Here is a 20,781-nt window from a genome sequence, read left to right as displayed (position 1 = left end):
CTCCATCTTTTCCCCTTCTGAATTTTCAAGATCTCACTTTGTTTTTCGAGTGAAGGAGTTTGTGTTTCCTTCAGGCTGTACAAATAAATCTCCGTCTTTATATATTTGGCAGATTATTTTTTTTTTGTTACCTCTTTGAAAGGTACAAGAGCAGAACAAAACTGCAGCTGCAGACAAGCCTTTCCTTTGCTGATTTAGGATTTTTACTAAATTGCTTGGTGTCAGGATTTGTCTGCCTAATAGGCCGAACCAAAACAGAGAAGAACCTACTTGCCGCTGCAATAGGAGTCATGGCATAGGCTTCCTCTGGAAACAAGCCTGAAGGATTTTTCCCCTGAAAGTTTATTACCTGTGAGGCAAGGAAGGAGACTTCACATTGCAGCTGGGCAAAACGTTATGTGTGTACGCTAGAGAAGACAAGCAAGGCTCATAAGTGTCAATGAGGCAGCTATAGTACAGTGAGTGGTACCTCGGGTTAAGTACTTAATTCATTCCGGAGGTCTGTTCTTAACCTGAAACTGTTCTTAACCTGAAGCAACACTTTAGCTAATGGGGCCTCCTGCTGCCGCCGCACCGCCAGAGCACGATTTCTGTTCTCATCCTGAAGCAAAGTTCTTAACCTGAAGCACTATTTCTGGGTTAGCGGAGTCTGTAACCTGAAGCGTATGTAACCTGAAGCGTATGTAACCTGAGGTACCACTGTAATTAAAAGCAGGATTAGATAAAATAATGGAGTCTAGGGCTGCGTATACACTATGCATTTAAAGCATATTTCCCCTCCACAAAATACCCTGGGAACCACAGTTTGTTAAGGGTACTGGGCTGAAGCTCTGTGAGTTTCTAGGATTCTTGTTTTTGGAGGGATGTGCTTTAAATGTGAAGTATTCACCCAGCCTAGTTCCCCCATCAGTCAGAACAGCAAGAAATGGAATCTGCGTTTTCAGAGTCTGATCACCAGATGATGGAGATGATGAACAACTTTTGGCAACCATCTGTCTTGGCATTAAGGTTCAGTTGGCAGAGTTCCTCTGGTGACGCCGATAGCATCAGAATACATTTCTTTTGGCAGCTGAACAGGTGAATTCTGGATTGTCAAAACCAGTCACAGGTATTGTATTTATTTCTGAGATTTGTGCTCCATCTCCCTGTATCACATCTGCCTTCACTGCCACAGCTATTAAGCCTGTAGTAAGTAAATAGTGAATGACACAGTGCTCTGTGTCTCACACCCACACATGAGCTACATGTTGGAGGAGCCAGTTATTGTTATGCTCTTCCACGCCAACACAGAATCTGCTTTGCCAGGGACCAGAGTTTCTGACTCACTAATATCAGTTGCGAGCTGCAGATACTACTCTGATTCACATTGAATACTAAAACACAGATTAGCGTTACATGAAAGAGCCACTGCTCCTTCCCTGGCATGGTTATGATTGCCGTGTCATCATAACATAACAAACTTTAAAACCAAAATTTCAACCCATGGTTTAAAAAGCTGGCTTGCTTCAACAGTTAAGATTCCCCAGAGTTTAGGGCTTGGATGCAACATTAAACTATGAGTCACCTAAAAAGCAAACTATGGAAACTTCTGATTTCCTCCTCAGTGCTACACCAGAGAAGGGAGCATGGAAGCCAGAGGCTTGCTGCAGTGTGCCCTTGTAACACTAAACCATAGTTAAGCATTACTATATGTGCAAAATATCCCAGAGTCAGATTAGACAGACATCTGGTTTGACTCCACATGTGCTCTACTACAGTAGTACCTCAGTTTTCAAAAGTAATCCGTTCTGGAAGACCGTTCAAGTTCCGAAATGTTCAAAAACCCAAAACTCAATACAAAAACCTCAATACGGAAGCCACATGCCATGTTCAACTTCCGAGGCATGTTCAAAAACCAAAGCACTTACTTCTGAGTGTATGGCGTTCAAAAACCAAAATGTTCATCAGTGGAGATGTTTGAAAACTGAGGTATCACTGTACAGTCAAACCTCGGTTGTCGAACGTAATCCGTTCCGCCGGAGGCCCGTTCAGCTTCCAAAACGTTCTACAACCAAGGTGTGGCTTCTGATTGGCTGCAAGAGCTTCCTGCACTCAAGCAGAAGCTGCGTCGGACATTCAGCTTACAAAAAACGTTCAAAAACTGGAGCATTTACTTCTGGGTTTTCGGCATTCGGGAGCGGAAACTTTCAAAAACGGAGCCATTTGGGAGCCGAGGTTTGACTATTCTAGAGTGGCTGGGGTTGATGTGAGTTGCGGTCCAAAATAGCAGGAGTTCTAGCTGCTCAGTCCCATCCCTTTGACCAGTGAAGGCCACCTCATTATGGGGCACTGGCCCAAGCTCAGACTGCCCACACCTCTCTGCCTTCTTACTTCGGCCCCATTGACTGTGCCATGAAAGCACTTTAAGCGAGGTTGGTTTTTAAACCACTCTGAGAACTGTAGCTCTGTGAAGTAAATAGGGGAGGGGCGTGTCCTCCTAACAAACTACAGTTCCCAGAATTGTGAGGGAAGCCATGTCTATTTAAAGTGGTATCATAGCGTGGTGATACAGTGTGAATGGCGCCTCACAAACAGACTTAAGGGTGGCACTGGCTTCCTCCTCCTTAGTCTCCGCGGTGCCACTGTAGAACTCAGCAATAAGCAGGATGGGAACCAAACTAGAATTAAGCAGGCTCTTCCTGCCATTAGGTCTCCCTGCCTTCCACCCTACAGGTTCCAATGGACACCAATTGCAGGTGCCCTTGACTGTGAGGTCCTCAGTACCTATGAGGGGCAAGGAAAGGCGTCCTTCAGCCACCAGCTGAGCAACTTTCAGATTGTTGTTGTTTAGTCGTTTAGTCGTGTCTGACTCTTCGTGACCCCATGGACCAGAGCATGCCAGGCACACCTGTCTTCCACTGTCTCCCGCAGTTTGGTCAAACTCCTGCTGGTAGCTTCAAGAACACTGTCCAGCCATCTCGTCCTCTGTCGTCCCCTTCTCCTTGTGCCCTCCATCTTTCCCAACATCAGGGTCTTTTCCAGGGAGTCTTCTCTTCTCATGAGGTGGCCAAAGTATTGGGGCCTCAGCTTCAGGATCTGTCCTTCCAGTGAGCACTCAGGGCTGATTTCCTTCAGAATGGATAGGTTTGATTTTCTTGCAGTCCATGGGACTCTCAAGAGTCTCCTCCAGCACCATAATTCAAAAGCATTGATTCTTCGGCGATCAGCCTTCTTTATGGTCCAGCTCTCACTTCCATACATCACTACTGGGAAAACCATAGCTTTAACTATACGGACCTTTGTCGGCAAGGTGATGTCTCTGCTTTTTAAGATGCTGTCTAGGTTTGTCATTGCTTTTCTCCCAAGAAGCAGGCGTCTTTTAATTTCGTGGCTGCTGTCACCATCTGCAGTGATCATGGAGCCCAAGTCCATGTAGGCCAAGTTTCAGATACTCAGCACTTACGCCCTGCCTCTGAGATCCTTAGTAGGAGTGACTTGCGTAGCGTGCAGGCATTGGCCAAAGGAAGGCCAATGACTAGAGAAGGAAATGCAGCCCTGATCCTAGACTCCAACCTCATTTTATGCTGAGAATCTTTTACTACACTCAAGAGACTTTTGGGTATAAAAAGTGGGGTACAGTGGTACCTCAGGTTAAGTACTTAATTCGTTCTGGAGGTCCATTCTTAACCTGAAACTGTTCTTAACCTGAAGCACCACTTTAGCTAATGGGGCCTCCCGCTGCTACTGTAGCGCCGCAGCATGATTTCTGTTCTCATCCTGAAGCAAAGTTCTTAACCTGAGGTACTATTTCTGGGTTAGCGGAGTCTGTAACCTGAAGCGTATGTAACCCGAGGTACCACTGTATATAAAATAAAATGGCATCGTTTCCTTTTCATTATGTGTGGAAGCAGCTGCTTAGCCCAGGCTATGACCTTTTGCAATTATACCTGTGCCTGCAACTGCTTTAGTGGGGGGAATTGCCAGAAGTGTATCCCTGGAAGCAGGCGAGTTTGAAGAGGCAAAAGTTTGCTCACTATTTTATGACACGTTACTTCTTTTTCATAAAGATTTACCTTACTATGACTTTTATTAAAAAATGGACTTTAAAGGGTCACCTACTTTATAGGAGCAATACTCTCTAGCCTTAAAGCAAAAGAACACGTCGGAACTTGGCGCGCAGGACTCGAACTCACCCCCCAAAAGGTGAAGGATTAGAACACACACTGCGTTCTTCCCCTTTACGTTCTACTCCTAGCGCCTATTGGCTCAAACGTGGTGACGACATTCGCACCGCCTCTCCGGAAATGCAGACCAGTCTCCAAGCCTCCGCCCCCCACCATTCCTTTTGCCGCCGTTCCCCTGTCAGCCCAGTCAGCCAATGCGACAAGGAGTTTGGCTTGAAGGACAAGGGGTTTCCCGTCCAATAAGAGCCTAGAAGAAGTGTTGACCGCCTGTCAGTTGGGCGGAGGTTTCCTTTCTTTTTCTTTTCCGAAAAAAAAAATCCTCTAGCTTGCTGATTTCGCAAGAAGTACCAGAAATGGGGAGCTGGGAGGAGGGGTGGGGCGGAGCATCTGTTGAGCGACATGTATGAGAGGCCACCGGGAGAGAGAGACTATCTGAAGGGGCGGGAGGAAAGGAGCTGCAGGCGGGACTTGCCGTGACTCCCGCCCAATGGAAAATGCCGAGCAGTCCGGGACTTATTTGACATAAGGAGCCCACTGGATCCAATAGGGCGGGATTTAAACCTGCCGGGCAAATCGCGGGGGAGACTGGTTTGATTTCCACCAATAGGGGCAGGGATAAGGTTGAGGGGCGGCCCCGCGGCCCAATAGGACGGCGAAGCGTCCCTGCGACGGACGGAGCGAGCGGCCAATCGGATCGGTCCGGGTCGGGTTCGGTTGCTTGCTTGCTTTGCTGGGCCAGGTTCGGGGCCGCGGAGCGGAGAGCGGAACGGGGGGGTAGCGTCGCCCGAGGGGGGGTCCCGATCCGCCACCGCAACCATGCCGGCCGTTTCCAAGGGAGACGGGATGCGGGGCCTGGCCGTGTTCATCTCCGACATCCGAAACTGTGAGGGGACGCGGACCTTGGGGAAGACCGTACCGCGGGGTGTGGAGTGGGGCGGGGGGGGGCCCGGGAGGGAGGCATTGAAAGCGAGGGAGGGAGGGAGAGAGACGCTGTGGGGCGTCGGGGGGGGGGCGGGCGTCGGACCGCGGGGAGGACTGGGGAGGGGCCGGGTCGGGCAGCGGCCAAGGGGGTGGGCGAGCCGGCGGAGGGGGCGGCCGTTGGCTGAGGGCGAAGGCAGGCAGGGACGGAGGGGGCTCTTCCCAGGCTCCTCGCAGGGGGTCGTGGCGAGTGTGGGGTGGGGTGGGGAAAAGGGAGCGAGCGAGCCACTGCAGGGTGATGGGTTAAGAGTGGACACGCTTGGCATTTCGGGCATGCCCGCCAAGAGAGTGGGCCGCGTGGGGCACTGGGAGAAATGGGCATCGTTGTGGGGGGGGGGTTGTGGGGCAGGGGTGCAGCTGGAGGGAGACAGAAGTGGCCTGAATGACTGGGGGATGCCGGGTTGACTGGAGGCTCTCCCCCACCCAAGGGCTACGCAGGTGATGCTGCCAGTGGGATGTGCCGTTTTCAGCGCCAGGTGTTCCCTGACTCCAGGACTTAAGGCCTTGGAGAAAGGCGAAGCGGGGTGATGAGCAGGAAGTTGCAAGGCGGGGGGGGGTGCGGTGGGGTAAGGTGAGGCTTTGGGGGCAATGAGAAGAGGAGATAGGTTATAGGAGGACTGTGGAGAGGTTCCCCGCTTTGTCCAGGCGGGAGTTGGGGTTCTCCTCCTCAGCTAACGCAAGGGCATCCGGAGAGGTTGCAAGTGAATCAGGCGCCGGTACTCAGGCCTTGCCAGAGCAGATTGGATGGACTGGCTCCAGAACTTCCCTTGGGCTGAGTTAGGTTTTGCATGAATTGCCTTTCTTTGAGGAGCGTTGTGTTGCATGTAGGGTTGAAACGGATCTCCAGAAGTTGGCACCGTAAGGAATGTTGTTGCCAGCAAATGAGGAACAGCTATGTACATCCTGTGTTGTGGTTTTTAAAAAAAAGGATGGTGGGAGGAGGAGATTCTGCTTTGAAATGACAAAATAAATTGTGGCAGGGCTTCTGATTCTTGTTGGGTAGGGCATCTTTTCCATGGGGTTCGTACCCCATGGCTGTTGGCTGGCGTCTAGAGGAGCAACAGTTAACAGGTCAAATGTGTGGCTCTGTTAGAGCATGGCTGTTGAGTACACATTTGTGGTTCATTACAAAACCCTAGCATTATTTGACACTCTCGAGCACATAAATTTCCAGTTTCTGGGCTTAGTAGCAAGTATTTAGCAAGTCATTTTTCAAACTGCTTTTATGATCTTGGGAGAGATTATGGTGGTCACCGAAACAAGGGTGGTATATTTGAAACCGAGGAGATCCCAATCCAGCTTTCATCTGCTTATATGGGGATTCTCTGTGGCCAGAGGCTAGAATTATTTGATTTAGCCCACTTTCCCCACCTCCTTCTCTTGAATCCTAGTTTCCCCCTCCACCCTTCCTCTCCTTGGCAAAGAAACCCACAGACACAAGTGTTGTGCAACATCAATTTTGCAAGAACAATACAAGTAGCGGTTACCAGAACAATACTCTGTGGGTGACAGCTTGCAGGGTTAATGTCACATCGTCATTTTTAGACAGCAGATCTCCTAAAACTTATTCCTTTCCCTTCTACTCCCACCACTGAGGTTTAGCAATGAAGTCTGAGTGTAAGAGCACAACCCATCACCGTAATAGAAAATATTATTAAAAAGTGAATTTGACCAGGCCGTGACAAAATGTAGTTATGTGACATGTTGGAACATTCTTGAGATAACTTCATTGCACTGAAAATTAATTGGGGAGAGGGGAGGAGAGAATCATCCTGTAGTGCAGAGGTGGGGAAGCTTTGGCTATCTGGGTATTGCTGAACTACAACTCCCATCTTCCTTGGCCATTGGGTGTTCTTGCTGGGGCTGATGGTAGCTGGACTTCAGCAACTTCTGGAGGACCATGGGTTCCCCACCCTTGCTGTAGGAAATTCAGCAGAGCTTAAAGACTGTCTGAATTGGCAAAGGGTAAGTGGAGACACAGGCCTCTTTCCCTGTGTCTTTGCTTGGAGACGGAGGTTTTGTGTGTGTGTGTGATGTTCTAGATTCGAGGCTACCTTTGAACACTGTAGCTGGCCCTAGCATCTCTGTAAATAAATATTATGGAAGTGACTATAGTTCGGTGGTTGAGCATGTGCTTTGTGTGTAGAACATCCCAGGTTCAATTGCTAGAATCCTAGTTAAAAACAAATAAGGTAACAGATGATGAGAGAGCCTTTCTTTGCCTGAGATTCTACAGAGCTGCTGCCAATCAGAGTATATGATACAGGCTAGATGAGCAGTCAGACCTGGTATAAGTAAGGCATCTTCTAGGTTTCTAAGGATCTAAACTTGCAAGATCAGAGTTCGAATCTCAGCTTAAGCCTCAGCTTGGGCCTCTTACTGAGGTGGCTTTATGCAGATTTATGCAGACCCATATGCCTACTGTATCACATTGACAATTTGGAGACACCAGTATTTTGTCAGTTCTTCTCTGAATTAAAACCTGGGAGTGGGTGGTCCATTTCTGGAACTCCTGTTGACACACCTCCTCAGTGCTTATGTCCTAAAAATAGCCAAATTAAATGAGTGGTTCCTCCTGCACCTTTAATAACTGTGTGCAGGAGGGCATTTTGTCAGGTGCAACATGTCCTGCAGGAATGAGAAAAGCAGCAGCTGCCAAAATTCCCTGGCAAACAACTATTAAAGGTGCAGGGGGCCTGCCCCTTTTGGCAGCCAGCCATTCTAGTCTCAGGAAATCCCACATTCCTGTTTGTGAAAAGTGAACCCTTATCCTCCATTTCCATCTGTAAAATGGGCAAAGACTGAAGGGGACTTTGACTGAAGGTCATATGAATGAGCGAACCAGGCCAAATCATTTGCAGTTGCAAGCCACAAACTGTTAACAGAGACATCAGTGTTTAGCAAATGTCAGAGAGGTGTTTCCCCAAGGCCTTAGGATGAATATTTCGGGACGGGATGTTGTGTGCAAAATGTTTTGAGTCGCAGGTGTCTCTTTTATTGACATGACAGAAATGGTGTGTTGAGGGTTGGGAGAATTCTAGAGAAGTTTCTGAAAGGAGCAACAGTTCAGGCTTCCTGAGTCTCTCTCCAGCACCAGCGAAAGAAGGAACAGGCAGCCAGAGAAGCACCAGGGAATGTGTGGGCAGCAGTGCTGTGTTTGAGCCGGAAAGGAGGCTGCATCTCAGCGCCAGTTGATATGTTATGCTTTTGAAGATGTAGGAGTCCTTCCAGCAGTTGCATATGTGGGTGGATGTCATGTGGGAAACATTAATGCAGACCTGTGAAATCTGGAATTCCATGATGGGCTGAGAGCTTGGCCTCGGGAGTGGGACACTGAATCCTGCATCAGTGGGGAAGCTAAGGAGATGTGGACGAGATCAGTGATGGGGGCGGGAGTCTCATGGAGAAGTCTCTGGGCTTGTAAAGCAAGAGCAGGATGCAATAGTTAACACATTTCACAGGTCTGTCGCAAAGACATTCCTGCTTGTTACTGATTTCCTCATATTATACAGTCATGCAGGTATTAATAGTCCTGTGAGTCTTCTATTAGAGGCGATGGATCTTCGTGGGAAACCTGTGGCCTTCCCTAAATTGTTGGACTCCAGCTCCTTTCCCACCAGCCAGGAAAGGTGGGAGTTCTGGTCCAGGTCCAACAACATCTGGAAAGCCAGCCTAGAGGGGGGGTCATGGGCCCTTATGTTTCAGGTTCTTTCTTTTTGCACCTCTTAAGCATTGTGATGTTGGACCATCCACTTGGCACTGCTCACACACTCCTGACAGGGTGTTACTGGGACAAAATGAGAGAGCAATCCAGACTGTTTAACTGCATGACACTTTCTATTTTTATACATATATATATATTTAAAAAGACTCCTGGCAATGAAATTGGACTAAGGAACTTAGTTGTTTTTCCTGCTTCATTCACAACAAATGCAAGGAGTTGTGTGTTTACCTGTTGGTGTCAGGTAAAAGTGGTAGCCAGCATCTAGTTTGGATTTGTCCCCTGTTTAAGTTAAAACATATGGTGGAGATATAAGGGAACACACTCTCTAGAGAGCATCACCCTGCACATCACCCTGCAATTAAATAATAATTGCCACCCAACCAACCACCCTCCAGAGTAGCTCCTCCGGCTTTCCGTTTTGTTGGGTTAAGAAGCCCGTATGTCTTTCGCCCTTCCATTTAATGGTTTCTCCTAGCTTTGAGCTTACCATGTTTCAGTCCTGAGCAAGGAAGGACCAGTGGAGACTATCCCGTTATGGTGAATGGGGCACTCCCCAACCAACCTCTATCTGCCTTCTATCAGTCCACGGGTGGCATCAGCTGGCAGCTTCCTCCTCAGTTTCAGTAGTGCAGAACTCAGCAGGGAAGAGGATGGGATTGCAAAGCTATACATGAGTTGGCTCTTTGCATCATTGGCTCTGACTCCACCCTCTGCTGGTTTCCATGCCTTCCGATCCCAGTGGGTGACCTACTATTGCCATTGGGCACCTGCCTTCTTCCCCAAAAGGGGTCAATCACTGTGTCCCATATATAAAAAGCAGCCCCACACCAGAACAAGTTGTATATGCAAGGGATCCATGTGTACTTGCCCCCTCCCCCTGTTTATGGGTGGTTTTGTGCTTCACCTGGCAAATCCTTTTTAGGTCCTAGGTCCTGTCACTAAAAGTGGCTGTTGTGGAAATAAGAGATGGGGTTCCCTTTTCTGAGAGTGGCACTGTCTTCAATCTGGCTCTCGCTCACTCAGGAGCCAACTGGAAAAGGAGTGTTTACTCTTCAGGTGCTCCTGTGTAGACAAGAGAAGTCTGCCCTTTCTTGCCAGTTCTAGTATGGGGTTGACTGCTTTACACAGCCACCTCCAAAGCGGTACAAGTTGCCTTTTATGGGTGACCTCTGTGGGCTTCCCCCCTCCCTGTAAGGACCCACAGATGTGGGAGGTCCATGGCTGAATCGTCCAATTCCCCCTCCCTTCATTTAAAAGCAGACCCCAAAATTAGATCAGAGCAGTGGGCGGGTAGTAATCCTTTCTTCCTATACCACTTCCCGAATCTGGGTGTTTTCTATCAGGGCAAAGAGCAGTAGCTTTATTCAGTGTGTTTGTGTTAGATTTTTTTGGGGTAAATAGCTGTCTGGGGTTAAATCCCACCTTTTCCCTAGGGCTACTGCTCTGATCAAATTCAGAGTTCCCTGGTGGCTTCTAAGGTGTCATTTCTGGGGGGGGGGAGTTTGGAGCTCTGATCACAGATCTTGTGGTCTGCATCTCATGTACTTTGGCCCTTAAGTGATGGCAAAGCAGCAAAATGGCTATTACTCTTTCCTTTTGGTGTGTTGCTGGATGATGTTTTGTTCATGACCGTTTCCATTTGCTGGTATTTTTTTCCAAGCTCTTTCTCTCTCCCCCAATATTATTTCTTTGTTCCCTTTACGTACTGGTAGGCACTTAGTAGTACCAAGCACATATCCAGGTGAGTTGAGTGGGTGTTGCATAGAGAAGGCTGGCTTGTCCCTTGTTTGAATGCCTTTGTCTTTGATTCCAGGTAAGAGCAAAGAGGCTGAAATCAAACGAATCAACAAAGAGTTGGCCAATATCCGGTCCAAATTCAAGGGTAAGTCCTTCCTCGACTCTCTCCCTCTCCTCTCTCCCCCTTCCCCCTTCTTCCAATCTGCAGGATATGCTATTTCACACCATAGATCCCGAGAGCAGCTCCATGAGTCAGCCTGACTTACTCACGGTTTCTCGTTTTTTTCCTCTCTCTCTCTCTCTCTCTTCCTCCACGACTGTGCTTATCTGTAGTCATTGCCCAGGTTGGTTCAGCTCTCGCCGTCCATCTTTTCCTAATACCCTGTCAGCAATGCTCTGCAGAAAGGTGCTTTAAGTAGTCCGTCCGCAGGCAACAGATGAGGGATGACCCTGTGCTCAGGGTCGAAATGCTAAACAGCTGGACTGTCCCAGCTGGACTGCCTCCACAAGCTGGACTGTCTCCAGCTGGGACATTGAAATGAACTTGAAAAGGTCTGATTCCCAGGCCCTCTGCTCTGACTGGTAGCCCTCCTTTCTCTTCCTCGAGAATCCGGGAGTTGCTTGTGCCAGCACCGTGCACAGTCCTGCTTTAAACCAGTCTCGTCCAATGTGGCTCATTTCTCCAGACAACCTTTTGCTTCTGATGCACTGAACTCCCTCCCCACCCAAACCTGGATCCAGATATTGATCTTTGCATATTTGAAGCTTCTGGAACCTGCTGGGGTGGGTGGGTGTTGCAGGGCTATTTGTGCTGCTGGAGAAGGGCAATTTTCTCTGCTTCCGCTGCAAAACAAAAGAGGGGAGGCTTGGAACAGAAACCCAAACTGTGTTCCTGGTTGGATTAGCAGAATTTAACAAGCTCAGTTCCTCAACAGTCTTTGTGGTCAGGCCATTCAACAAGGAGGGCGGGGTAGGGCAGTCAAAAGTGCACAGTTGTGCAATTTGTGACAAGTTTCTTTTAAAGGAGGAGCATGTTTGAGTTAGGAGCATGACAGAAACCAGCAGTCCTTCAGGTACAATCCACTTATCCTCCCACCCCTGGGAACACAAGAATGTTGTTAAGGACCAGACAACCAACCCCGATTATTTCACTTTGTGTCATGTGGCAGATAGCAGTGATTACTACAAATGCATACGCTGCTTAGATCCTCTTTATCCCACCCAACTCTCACTAGTCTACTTCCAGAGAACCTTGTGGTTCGCAGAACCCCATCCCAAAAAATCCAGTCATTTTGGTTCCTTCCTTACACTGGCCGTCTCTACCAAACCTCCTCCTTTTCTCAAAGCACAGCATGATCTAGCTGTCTGGGAATCTCTGTGGATGTTAACTGCATGCTGCAGTTTCGAAACTGCCTGCAGAATCCTTTGAACCTGAGTGTTCGTTTCAATTTGAAAGGGGAAAGTTTCTAGCTCTCATTATTTGGCAGCGTGTTGTCTTTTGGCAGAAATGGTTACCTGGGTAGAGTTCCTTTGCTCAGGGTTGCTTTGGATCCCTCTCGCTCCCCGTCCCTGCGTGTTACGAAACAGTTACGTCTTCCTCGGTTCTGATCAAGAATAGCTCAGATGGTGGGGAGAAGAATGAATGGCACAACCACAATGCGACAGCAGTTTGACCTTCTATGAATAGCTCCTTTGCAATTTCAAATTGAAGACTTTTATAATATATTGTCGTAATTTCCTGCATTAGTGTTGCAGGAGGGGAATGGATCTTCCATGAGCTCCATTGCCTTTATAAAATTGCCCCTGAGGTTGCATCACAAATGTGCTTTATGATACTCCTGGGCACAGTATTTTTCCCCATCTTGCATGTATGTATGTGTGTGTGCAGACACACTGAGTCATGCCTGTATACATTGGAGACAAGTCATTTGAAGTGCCTGCTTTTTGTGCAGAGGGTCCCACATTCAATCTGCAGCATCTTCAGGTGGGACTGGGAGACAGTGTTACCTGAAATGCTGGAGAGCTGCTGCCAGTCAAAGTAGACGATAGTGAGACAGATGGACCAATGGCCCGACTCTGTATAATAATAATAATAATAAAATTTTATTTATATCTCGCCCTCCCCAGCCAGAGCCGGGCTCAGGGGGGCTAACACCAGTAAAATTACAGTAAAATCATAATAGGGGGGAAAAAACCCAACTTAAAATTCAGGTTAAAATGCATTTTAAAATGCAGCCTCATTTTAAAAGTAGCCCATAGATCAAAACCATAAGGGGAGGGAAACATAAGGGTCAGACTGAGTGCAAACCAAAGGCCAGGTGGAACAGGTCTTGTCTTGCAGGCCCTGCGGAAAGATGTCAAGCCCCTCAGGACCCTAGTCTCTTGTGACAGAGCATTCCACCAAGTCGGGGCCAGTACTGAAAAGGCCCCGGCCCTAGTTGAGACCAATCTAACCACCTTGCGACCTGGGACCTCCAAAATGTTGTCATTTGTGGACCTTAAGGTCCTCCGCGGGGCATACCAGGAGCTTCCTAAGCAATTGCTTCTTTGTTGGAAAGTGGAGAAAAAGAAGAGAGTCCTCCTCTTCTCTGCAGTGCTGGTTAGAGTAGCCTGGAAAGGGATGCAATTTTCCTTCCCTTACCTGAAAAGGGATGTTTAGTATAGCACTTGCCAGAGGCCAAAGTGGAATCCAGAGATTTTGTGGACAGAACTTCTGGCACTTTTGAGCCCACTTGCACCAGTGGGAAGAATCTGCTGAGATGGAACAGAATCCAAGCCTGAGAAACTCTATCCTTGAGATGGGAAGGGGATCAAGTTTGTAGTCATTTACTTATTTAACAAAATCCATATGCCACTTTATTATTGCTTTTTAAAATTGGTTTTTATTAAATATTGTGTTACAAAACAAACAGGAAACAGAGATTCCACTTTTGAGTCATAGTGTCTTTTTCACAGTTTGTTTATATTCGGTATGAGACACAATTGTCATAGACTTCGTGCGGTTTTGGGGAGGGGCAAATACCGCTAGTATTAAAAAAACCAACCAGCCTCTAAGCGGTTTGCAAAAATACAAAATAAAACATTCAAATTGTTTATTAAAAAACCAGTTAAAACCATTATTTTAAGCAAAATTTTTAAAAAATATTAAAGTCAGCAGTAGCTAAAAAAAGAGATGAAAGACATGCAACGTCTACATAGAATCGTATAATTGTGGAGTTGGAAGAGACCCCAAGGGTCATCTAGTCCAACCCCCTGCAATGCAAGAATCTCAGCTAAAGCATCCATGACAGATGGCACTGAAAAAGAATACAGTGGAACCTTGTCTTACATCCGCCTCTTCTCGCGGACGTTCCAGGTTGCGACTGCGGCAAACCCGGAAGTAAACATCGGGTTTGCTGCAATTCGCACATGCGTGGAAGCAGCTTCTGCCATCTATGCGTGCGCACAAGTAGCTGCCGCCTCTATGCATGCGCAGAAGTGCGCTGCTGCCGAATGCGCATGCGCACAACGGCGCCTCTACTAGCATCCGGTTTCGCCCAGCGGATGGGCCTCCGGAACGGATTATGATTGTAAGTAGAGGTTGTACTGTACAGTGAAGGCAGGAGATCCAAAGTGTAGGTGCTGCCACACTAAAAATATAGATTACTTACAAGTGTGGAATGGGCATTATTTGGCCTCTGTGACAGTGCATATATGGGGTAAGGGGATCCCATAGGTAAACTTGCTATGCCCATTAAGCAGGTCAGGCATCTCTGTTAGGCAGAGTGAGGTGGCCACCTCAGGCAGCATTTTTGGGTGCTATGGAAGAGCAGCGAATGGCTGGCAATTTTAATTTATTAGTATTGTACTTTTAGCTGGAGAAAGGGACTTGTGGGATTGGCTGCGTCAACTAAAATAACACGGCTGGCCTTGAGTAATCTGTACCTTCCCTTAAGGAGGGGGCGGGCATTCGCTTCTGCACCTCAGGCAGCAAAATGGTCTGTTCTGGCCCAGAGTGAAATTGCAGGGACCATGTAAAATGACCAGTGGTCATCCAGATGTTGCTGGGACCCCCCCATCATGCCTGACTATTTCCCATCCTGGCTAGGGCTGATGGGAGTTCGAGTCCAACAGCACATCAACACCCCTGTTGAGATGATCATTTCTCTGATCTCCTGACGCGAATCTCCTACTTTGATTGTTGTTTTAATTGTCATGCTCTTTTAATGGGTTTGTTTATCAATTATGAATGTCGTAATGTGGCTGTTTTCCTATGTGTTTCAATTAGTGGCAGCTGTATTTTTATTATTGGTTTTGTTCATGTTATTTTGAGAATAGGCTTTCATTTGTTTGTGGACCTCTTTGGTATTAGAAAGGTATCACATAAATTCTTTTACTAACAATAACAATGTGGGGGGGAGCGTGTTTCACAGGTTTCCCTTCTCTGAAATTCTCTGCGACAGTTAGAAGAAATTTTCTGAGAACGCCTGCCTCCTTCTCAAGCCCACCCTGGGCAACTCAAAATAGGAAAGCATTCCGAAGGCTTGATAGTACTAGGCTGGAAAGCTTTTGCCACTGCTTCCCTCCCTTCCCACGCTCCTGGCTTGCAAGACACCTCTCTCCTTCCAGCAGTGCCAGTGACCTCCCCCTCCTCTCTCCCTCTTGCTCTTTCCCCTCTCAGGAGATAAAGCCTTGGATGGTTACAGCAAGAAAAAATATGTCTGCAAGCTGCTTTTCATATTCCTGCTGGGCCATGACATCGACTTTGGTCACATGGAGGCTGTCAACCTGCTCAGCTCCAACAAGTACACAGAGAAGCAAATTGTGAGTAGGCTTGAGGGGCCTGGGGTGGGAGGCTGGGGGTCTCCCCCCTTTCCCCCCCTGTTAAACTGGCTCCAGCTCTCCCTTGGTCTCAGTTCCCCATCTGTATAAATAGATATAAAGGAGCAACAGGCAGCTACCTCCCAATGTTATCATCAGAAGTCAGAGTGCCAAGTCTGTAAGGAATTTATTAAGGAAGGCTGTGCTAGTTATTTTCATTACATTGTTGTTATTCACTCCAAGGGGGTCAGGATATTATGTCTCACATATAGTCCTCCTCCCCTCCCCCTGGGACATCTAGGGATTTTTTTTAAAATAAAAAAAATACGGACAAGTATTCTTCTGTTGTGCAACATACATACACACACCTCTGTATTGGTGTCACCCAGGAACAAGTTTTCCACCTTTTCTGGTGTTTTATGTGAACTACGCCTGGATAGAGGTTTCAGTCTAGGCCTCTGTATCCCAGATGTGGGGAACCTTTCGCTCTCTGGATGTTGTGGAACTACAACTCCCATCAGCCCTAGCAAGCATGGCCAGGGATGATGGGAGTTGAAGTTCAGCAGCATTGGCCTCTGGGCCAATGATTATCCACACCCACAACATTCCAATTCTCCCCACTCTTTCACTTTCCTCACATGGTATTGTTCTTTTTCTTCTTTGTATTTTGAGCTATTTGCATCAATTAGGAAGTATCATGCCTGTTAAATAAAGGAGTGACCCATGGCACTGACAACTCTAAAATGCTTTGGATGGAAACAGTTTGGCTGCCAGGGTGTGTCGCTGCAGGAATTGTAGTGCAGAAAGGAGCTCCTGTTTGCTGAACTGTACAGCACATATGGCTGCATGCACACCATACATTTGCCGCACATTTACAGCCCACCCCTCCCGCAGATAATCCTGGGAACTGTAGTTTGTGCTGGGAATTGTAGTTCTCCGTGTGGTGAACTACGGTTCCCATGAGTCTTTGGGGCAAGCCACATGCTTTTCATGTACGGTGTGCACACGATCTTTGTCTGCCTCGGGAGCGCCAGCCAACTTCGTTCTGGCCCCTTTTCTGCTGTGGGACAGAGTGGAGAAAAGCCTCTATGATTTTGTGGGTTGTGTGTCCATGCCTCTCCCCTAGCTCAGAATGTGCCTGCATGTGTATTTATCTGCCTCTTCTCTGCCCTAGGGTTACCTGTTCATTTCGGTGCTGGTGAACTGCAATAGTGAGCTGATACGCCTCATCAACAACGCCATCAAGAATGACTTGGCGAGCCGCAACCCCACCTTCATGTGCCTGGCCCTGCACTGCATTGCCAATGTGGGCAGCCGTGAGATGGCCGAGGCCTTTGCCTCTGAGATCCCCCGCATCCTGGTGGCCGGGTAAGCCAGTCCCACTAGAGAAAAGCGTTTGCTCAGAGGGAGTCTATCCACAAGAGGCAAGGAACATACAGTGGTACCTCTGGTTACGTACTTAATTCGTTCCGGAGGTCCGTTCTTAACCTGAAACTGTTCTTAACGTGAAGCACCACTTTAGCTAGTGGGGCCTCCTGCCCCCACCGCACCGCCAGAGCACAATTTCTGTTCTCATCCTGAAGCAAAGTTCTTAACCCGAGGTACTATTTCTGGGTTAACGGAGTCTGTAATCTGAAGCGTATGTAACCTGAAGCTTATGTAACCCGAGGTACCACTGTATACAGGTCTGGTTTGTGTCTCCAGGCATCCTTTTTACAGTGGTACCTCAGGTTAAGTACTCAATTCGTTCCGGAGGTCCGTTCTTAACCTGAAACTGTTCTTAACCTGAAGCAAAACTTTAGCTAATGGGGTCTCCTGCCGCCGCCAGGTCGCCGGAGCACGATTTCTGTTCTCATCCTGAAGCAAAGTTCTTAACCCAAGGTACTATTTCTGGGTTAGCGGAGTCTGTAACCTGAAGTGTATGTAACCCGAGGTACCACTGTATTGTGATCTGATGTGATGCCATCTGTGCGGTTATGCACAATCTCACTTCCAGTGCTCTTGGTGCCTCCAAAGGTTTTGTGGCAGCCATCCTGCTTCATTCCCAGTTGGTGCCTGTCATGTAGTTTCCTCCCAAAACCCTGCAACCTTTTATGCCGCAAATGTTCAGGGTGGTGTTTTTTGTTGCCCATGTTTTGCACTCTAGCTAGACAGCAGTAACACAGGGAAAGTATCGCAGAGCAGCTAACAAAGCGGAACAGTGTGGACGGTCCCAATATCAATCCACTGCTAACGCACTGTTATTTCATCAAATTTTCTGTTTTACAATTTAAAACACTCATTTTACATGCTTAAGATATCAATAACTTCCCTTCTTCTCTTTCCATGGTTCACTTTACATATTTTAAATCCCTGCATATTTTACAAAAAACTATACCATTCAGTATTCCATTACTGCATCCATCAAAACTTATTTACACTGCTGAGTTTTTCTTACTGCTGCCAGCGTTTTCAGCTGAACACAATTATTTCCCGTATAGTCAATAAACATTTTCCAATCTTCTTTAAACATATGTTCTTCTTGTTTTCTTCTTCTATATGTTAAGTCTGCAAGTTGTGCATATTCTGTCAACTTAAGTTGCCATTCTTCTTTGGTTGGGACCTTGCTCATTTTTCATTTTGAGGTGAACAAAACATAGGCCGTAGTACTAGCATACATAAATACCCTTTTTTTGACACCTGGGAATTTTCATCTGAATTATCCCTAACAGAAAGGACTCAGATTTTTTGGGAAAGTACTTTTAAACATTTTTTTCAGTTCATTATGGATCATCAGTTGCTCTGCTATTGACCTGTTCTCCTTCCTTCACCCGTCTTGACCCACCTATTTGTCTGCAACTGCCCCTCAGTGACACCATGGATAGCGTGAAGCAGAGTGCTGCCCTCTGCCTCCTGCGCCTCTACAAGACCTCACCCGACCTGGTGCCCATGGGAGAGTGGACGTCGCGGGTGGTGCACCTTCTGAATGATCAGCACATGGTATGTAACCCCCCCCCCCAGCCTCTGCTTCCTAGGGGCCGACGTATGGAACCACCCCCACAATAATACACATATGTTACGCCCTCCACATCCACTCAGACACTATCACATGGCCCATCGCTCGGGGAACACTGAGCTATTTGTACCCAGAGCTCAAAATAAGAGTAGCCGGATAGTTACGCTGCCGAGAGTAAAGGTTCTTCATAACCAATAGGTTTTATTGGTCTGTATATGGTGACTCTGGGGTGCACGAATGAGGGGCAGCGTACAAAGCTTTGGCCACCAACAGAGACCTGTTCATAGCTGTCAACTTTCAGATTTGAAAATAAGGGATCAGCAGCCTCATCTGTCCCGGGGGACAGTCTACGGGATATCTAACAATCCGGGATAGCAATGGGAAATGGCGCTGAAATAAGGGAATTTCCTGCAAAAAAAGAGAAGGTTGACAGCTATGCCCCTGTTTAACTAAAGCATGCTATTTGCTCCAAAATGCTCCTATGTAGTAGCGATGCACACCGGACTCGGCACATCCTTTACTTCTCCTTCTATCATATGCCCAGTGGGAGCCAGAAAGTGGTGCATTTGTGCCTCCTTTAGCCCCTTTCAAAGTGGTCTCACTTCGCACACCATCTTTCTCACCCCCCCCCAAAAAAAACACAGGGCGTGGTCACAGCTGCCGTCAGCCTCATTGCCTGCCTCTGCAAGAAGAATCCCGATGACTTCAAGACATGCGTTTCGTTGGCTGTATCCAGGCTCAGCAGGGTGAGGTCTGGGTTTGGGGGGGGGTGTGCACAGAAGAGAGCAGGGCACCAATTATTTTGCCTTTTAGTTACTGCTCCAGTTGGTTGTACTTGTGCGAGTCTTATTTCTGGGAAGCAGGATTCCCCTAAACTAGGTGGGTGCTTCTCTCCCAGGGCTGAGAGCAGGCACAGAGTGATTTTCATCAGGATTACAGTGGGGAGAGAAAGGGTTAACCTCCCCCCCCAAATCCCTCTGTTTGCTGCAGCCCTAGTGAAAATAGTGGCTGCTCTGCACCTGCTTCCAGTTGTTGAAGGAAAGAAACATGGAGCAGGAAGTGATGCATTAAGCGCATCAGTTCCTCAGCGTCTGTCCACAAAAGCTACGACTCTCTCTCTCTCTCATTGTTTTGCTGTATTTTGTAAAGATTTGAGCTGGGGTACTTAAATTGGGGAAACAGCATGGGGGGAATGAACCCCACTGTCTGGCAAAGTGACTCTGATTCCCATCTGATCACTACAATCTGGTTCTCGCTTCTCCCCCTGACTGTTTCGAAGCACATCTAGTTCCCCTGCCAGGGCTTTGTGGTAATGGGTTTACGTAGGTGCGGGGAACTTCAGGGCTAAAGGACAAATGCGGCCCTCCGAGCCTCTATGTCTGGCCCTTGGAAGCCCATACTCCTCACTGGCCCCGCTTCTCACTCCCAGATGTTTTTGCCTGGCCGGAACGTATCCTTCAACTCTTCCTGGGTGGAATCCACCCGCTTGCTCCAACCACTTTTGCCACTGACCCCACACACCACTGCCATGTGGCCCCCCAGATGATTGCCCAGAAGTGAAAGTGGCCCCTGGACTGAAAAGGGTTCCCCACCCCTGGACTAATGAATAATGAGGATGTTCTAATATAGCTGACTCACTGGTGGTTTGTGTTGCTGTGTTTTTATATCCCATCCCCTGCCCCTCTGGCAGATTGTGTCGTCGGCCTCCACAGACCTCCAGGACTACACCTATTACTTTGTGCCAGCCCCCTGGCTCTCGGTCAAGCTCCTGCGGCTGCTGCAGTGTTATCCTCCCCCAGGTAAGAGGTGGCCTGGAATTGGGGGGGGGGCAGCCACTTTGGGTGGCACCCAAGCCCTTCTACGCAAGAAGGCCTTCTCGGTAGTGGAACACCCTCCCACCAGATGTCAAGGAAATAAACAACGACCTGACTTTTAGAAGGCAAATGAAGGCAGCCCTGTTTAGGGAAGTTTTTAATGTTGGATGTTTTACCGTGTTTTTAATGGTCTGTTGGGAGCTGTCCAGAGTGGCTGGGGAAACCCAGCCAGATGGGTGGGGTATAAATAATAAATTATTATTATACCTTATTGGCCCGAATATAAGATGCACCCACAAATAAGACACACATTCAAGGCTTGAGGGTGCGGCACTACCACCCTGAATGGGGGGCAGACGGTGCTCAGCGCCCCCCTCCCCAAGCCGGCGCCAGTGCTTGATTACGAATGTGCTGCGCGCTCACCTCCTGGCACTACCGACTCCTGGCATTACCTCCTGAAGCTGGCGCCAGCCACCCCCGCCCCCTGTTCAGGGTGGTAGTGCTGAGAGGCGGGTGCGCAGCGCTCGGTTCTGAATACAAGCCGCACTTTAACTTTTCACAGTCAGAATT

The 20,781-nt window shown here is 48.0% G+C and overlaps 1 protein-coding gene across 7 annotated transcripts in view; it reads left to right on the top strand.

Moving 5' to 3' along the window:
* Positions 1-4,840: 4,840 nt before the first annotated feature.
* Positions 4,841-20,781, top strand: part of AP2A1 (adaptor related protein complex 2 subunit alpha 1) — a 37,671-nt gene continuing 21,730 nt past the window's right edge. For 5 of the 7 annotated variants that reach the window (XM_053362513.1, XM_053362510.1, XM_053362508.1 and 2 more), the window contains exons 1-7: positions 4,841-5,046; positions 10,679-10,747; positions 15,263-15,405; positions 16,577-16,770; positions 18,252-18,381; positions 19,042-19,143; positions 20,088-20,196. In XM_053362513.1, the coding sequence (XP_053218488.1) occupies positions 4,980-5,046; positions 10,679-10,747; positions 15,263-15,405; positions 16,577-16,770; positions 18,252-18,381; positions 19,042-19,143; positions 20,088-20,196 (814 nt within the window). In that variant the 5' untranslated portion in view covers positions 4,841-4,979. The remainder of the gene's footprint in view (positions 5,047-10,678; positions 10,748-15,262; positions 15,406-16,576; positions 16,771-18,251; positions 18,382-19,041; positions 19,144-20,087; positions 20,197-20,781) is intronic. The other 2 variants (XM_053362512.1, XM_053362509.1) reach the window with 1 other exon arrangement.

Source organism: Podarcis raffonei, chromosome 13 (assembly GCF_027172205.1).
Source record: "Podarcis raffonei isolate rPodRaf1 chromosome 13, rPodRaf1.pri, whole genome shotgun sequence".
NCBI lineage: Eukaryota > Metazoa > Chordata > Lepidosauria > Squamata > Lacertidae > Podarcis > Podarcis raffonei.
Note: the sequence above shows the minus strand (reverse complement) of the source record. Positions and strands in the feature narration are given on the sequence as shown.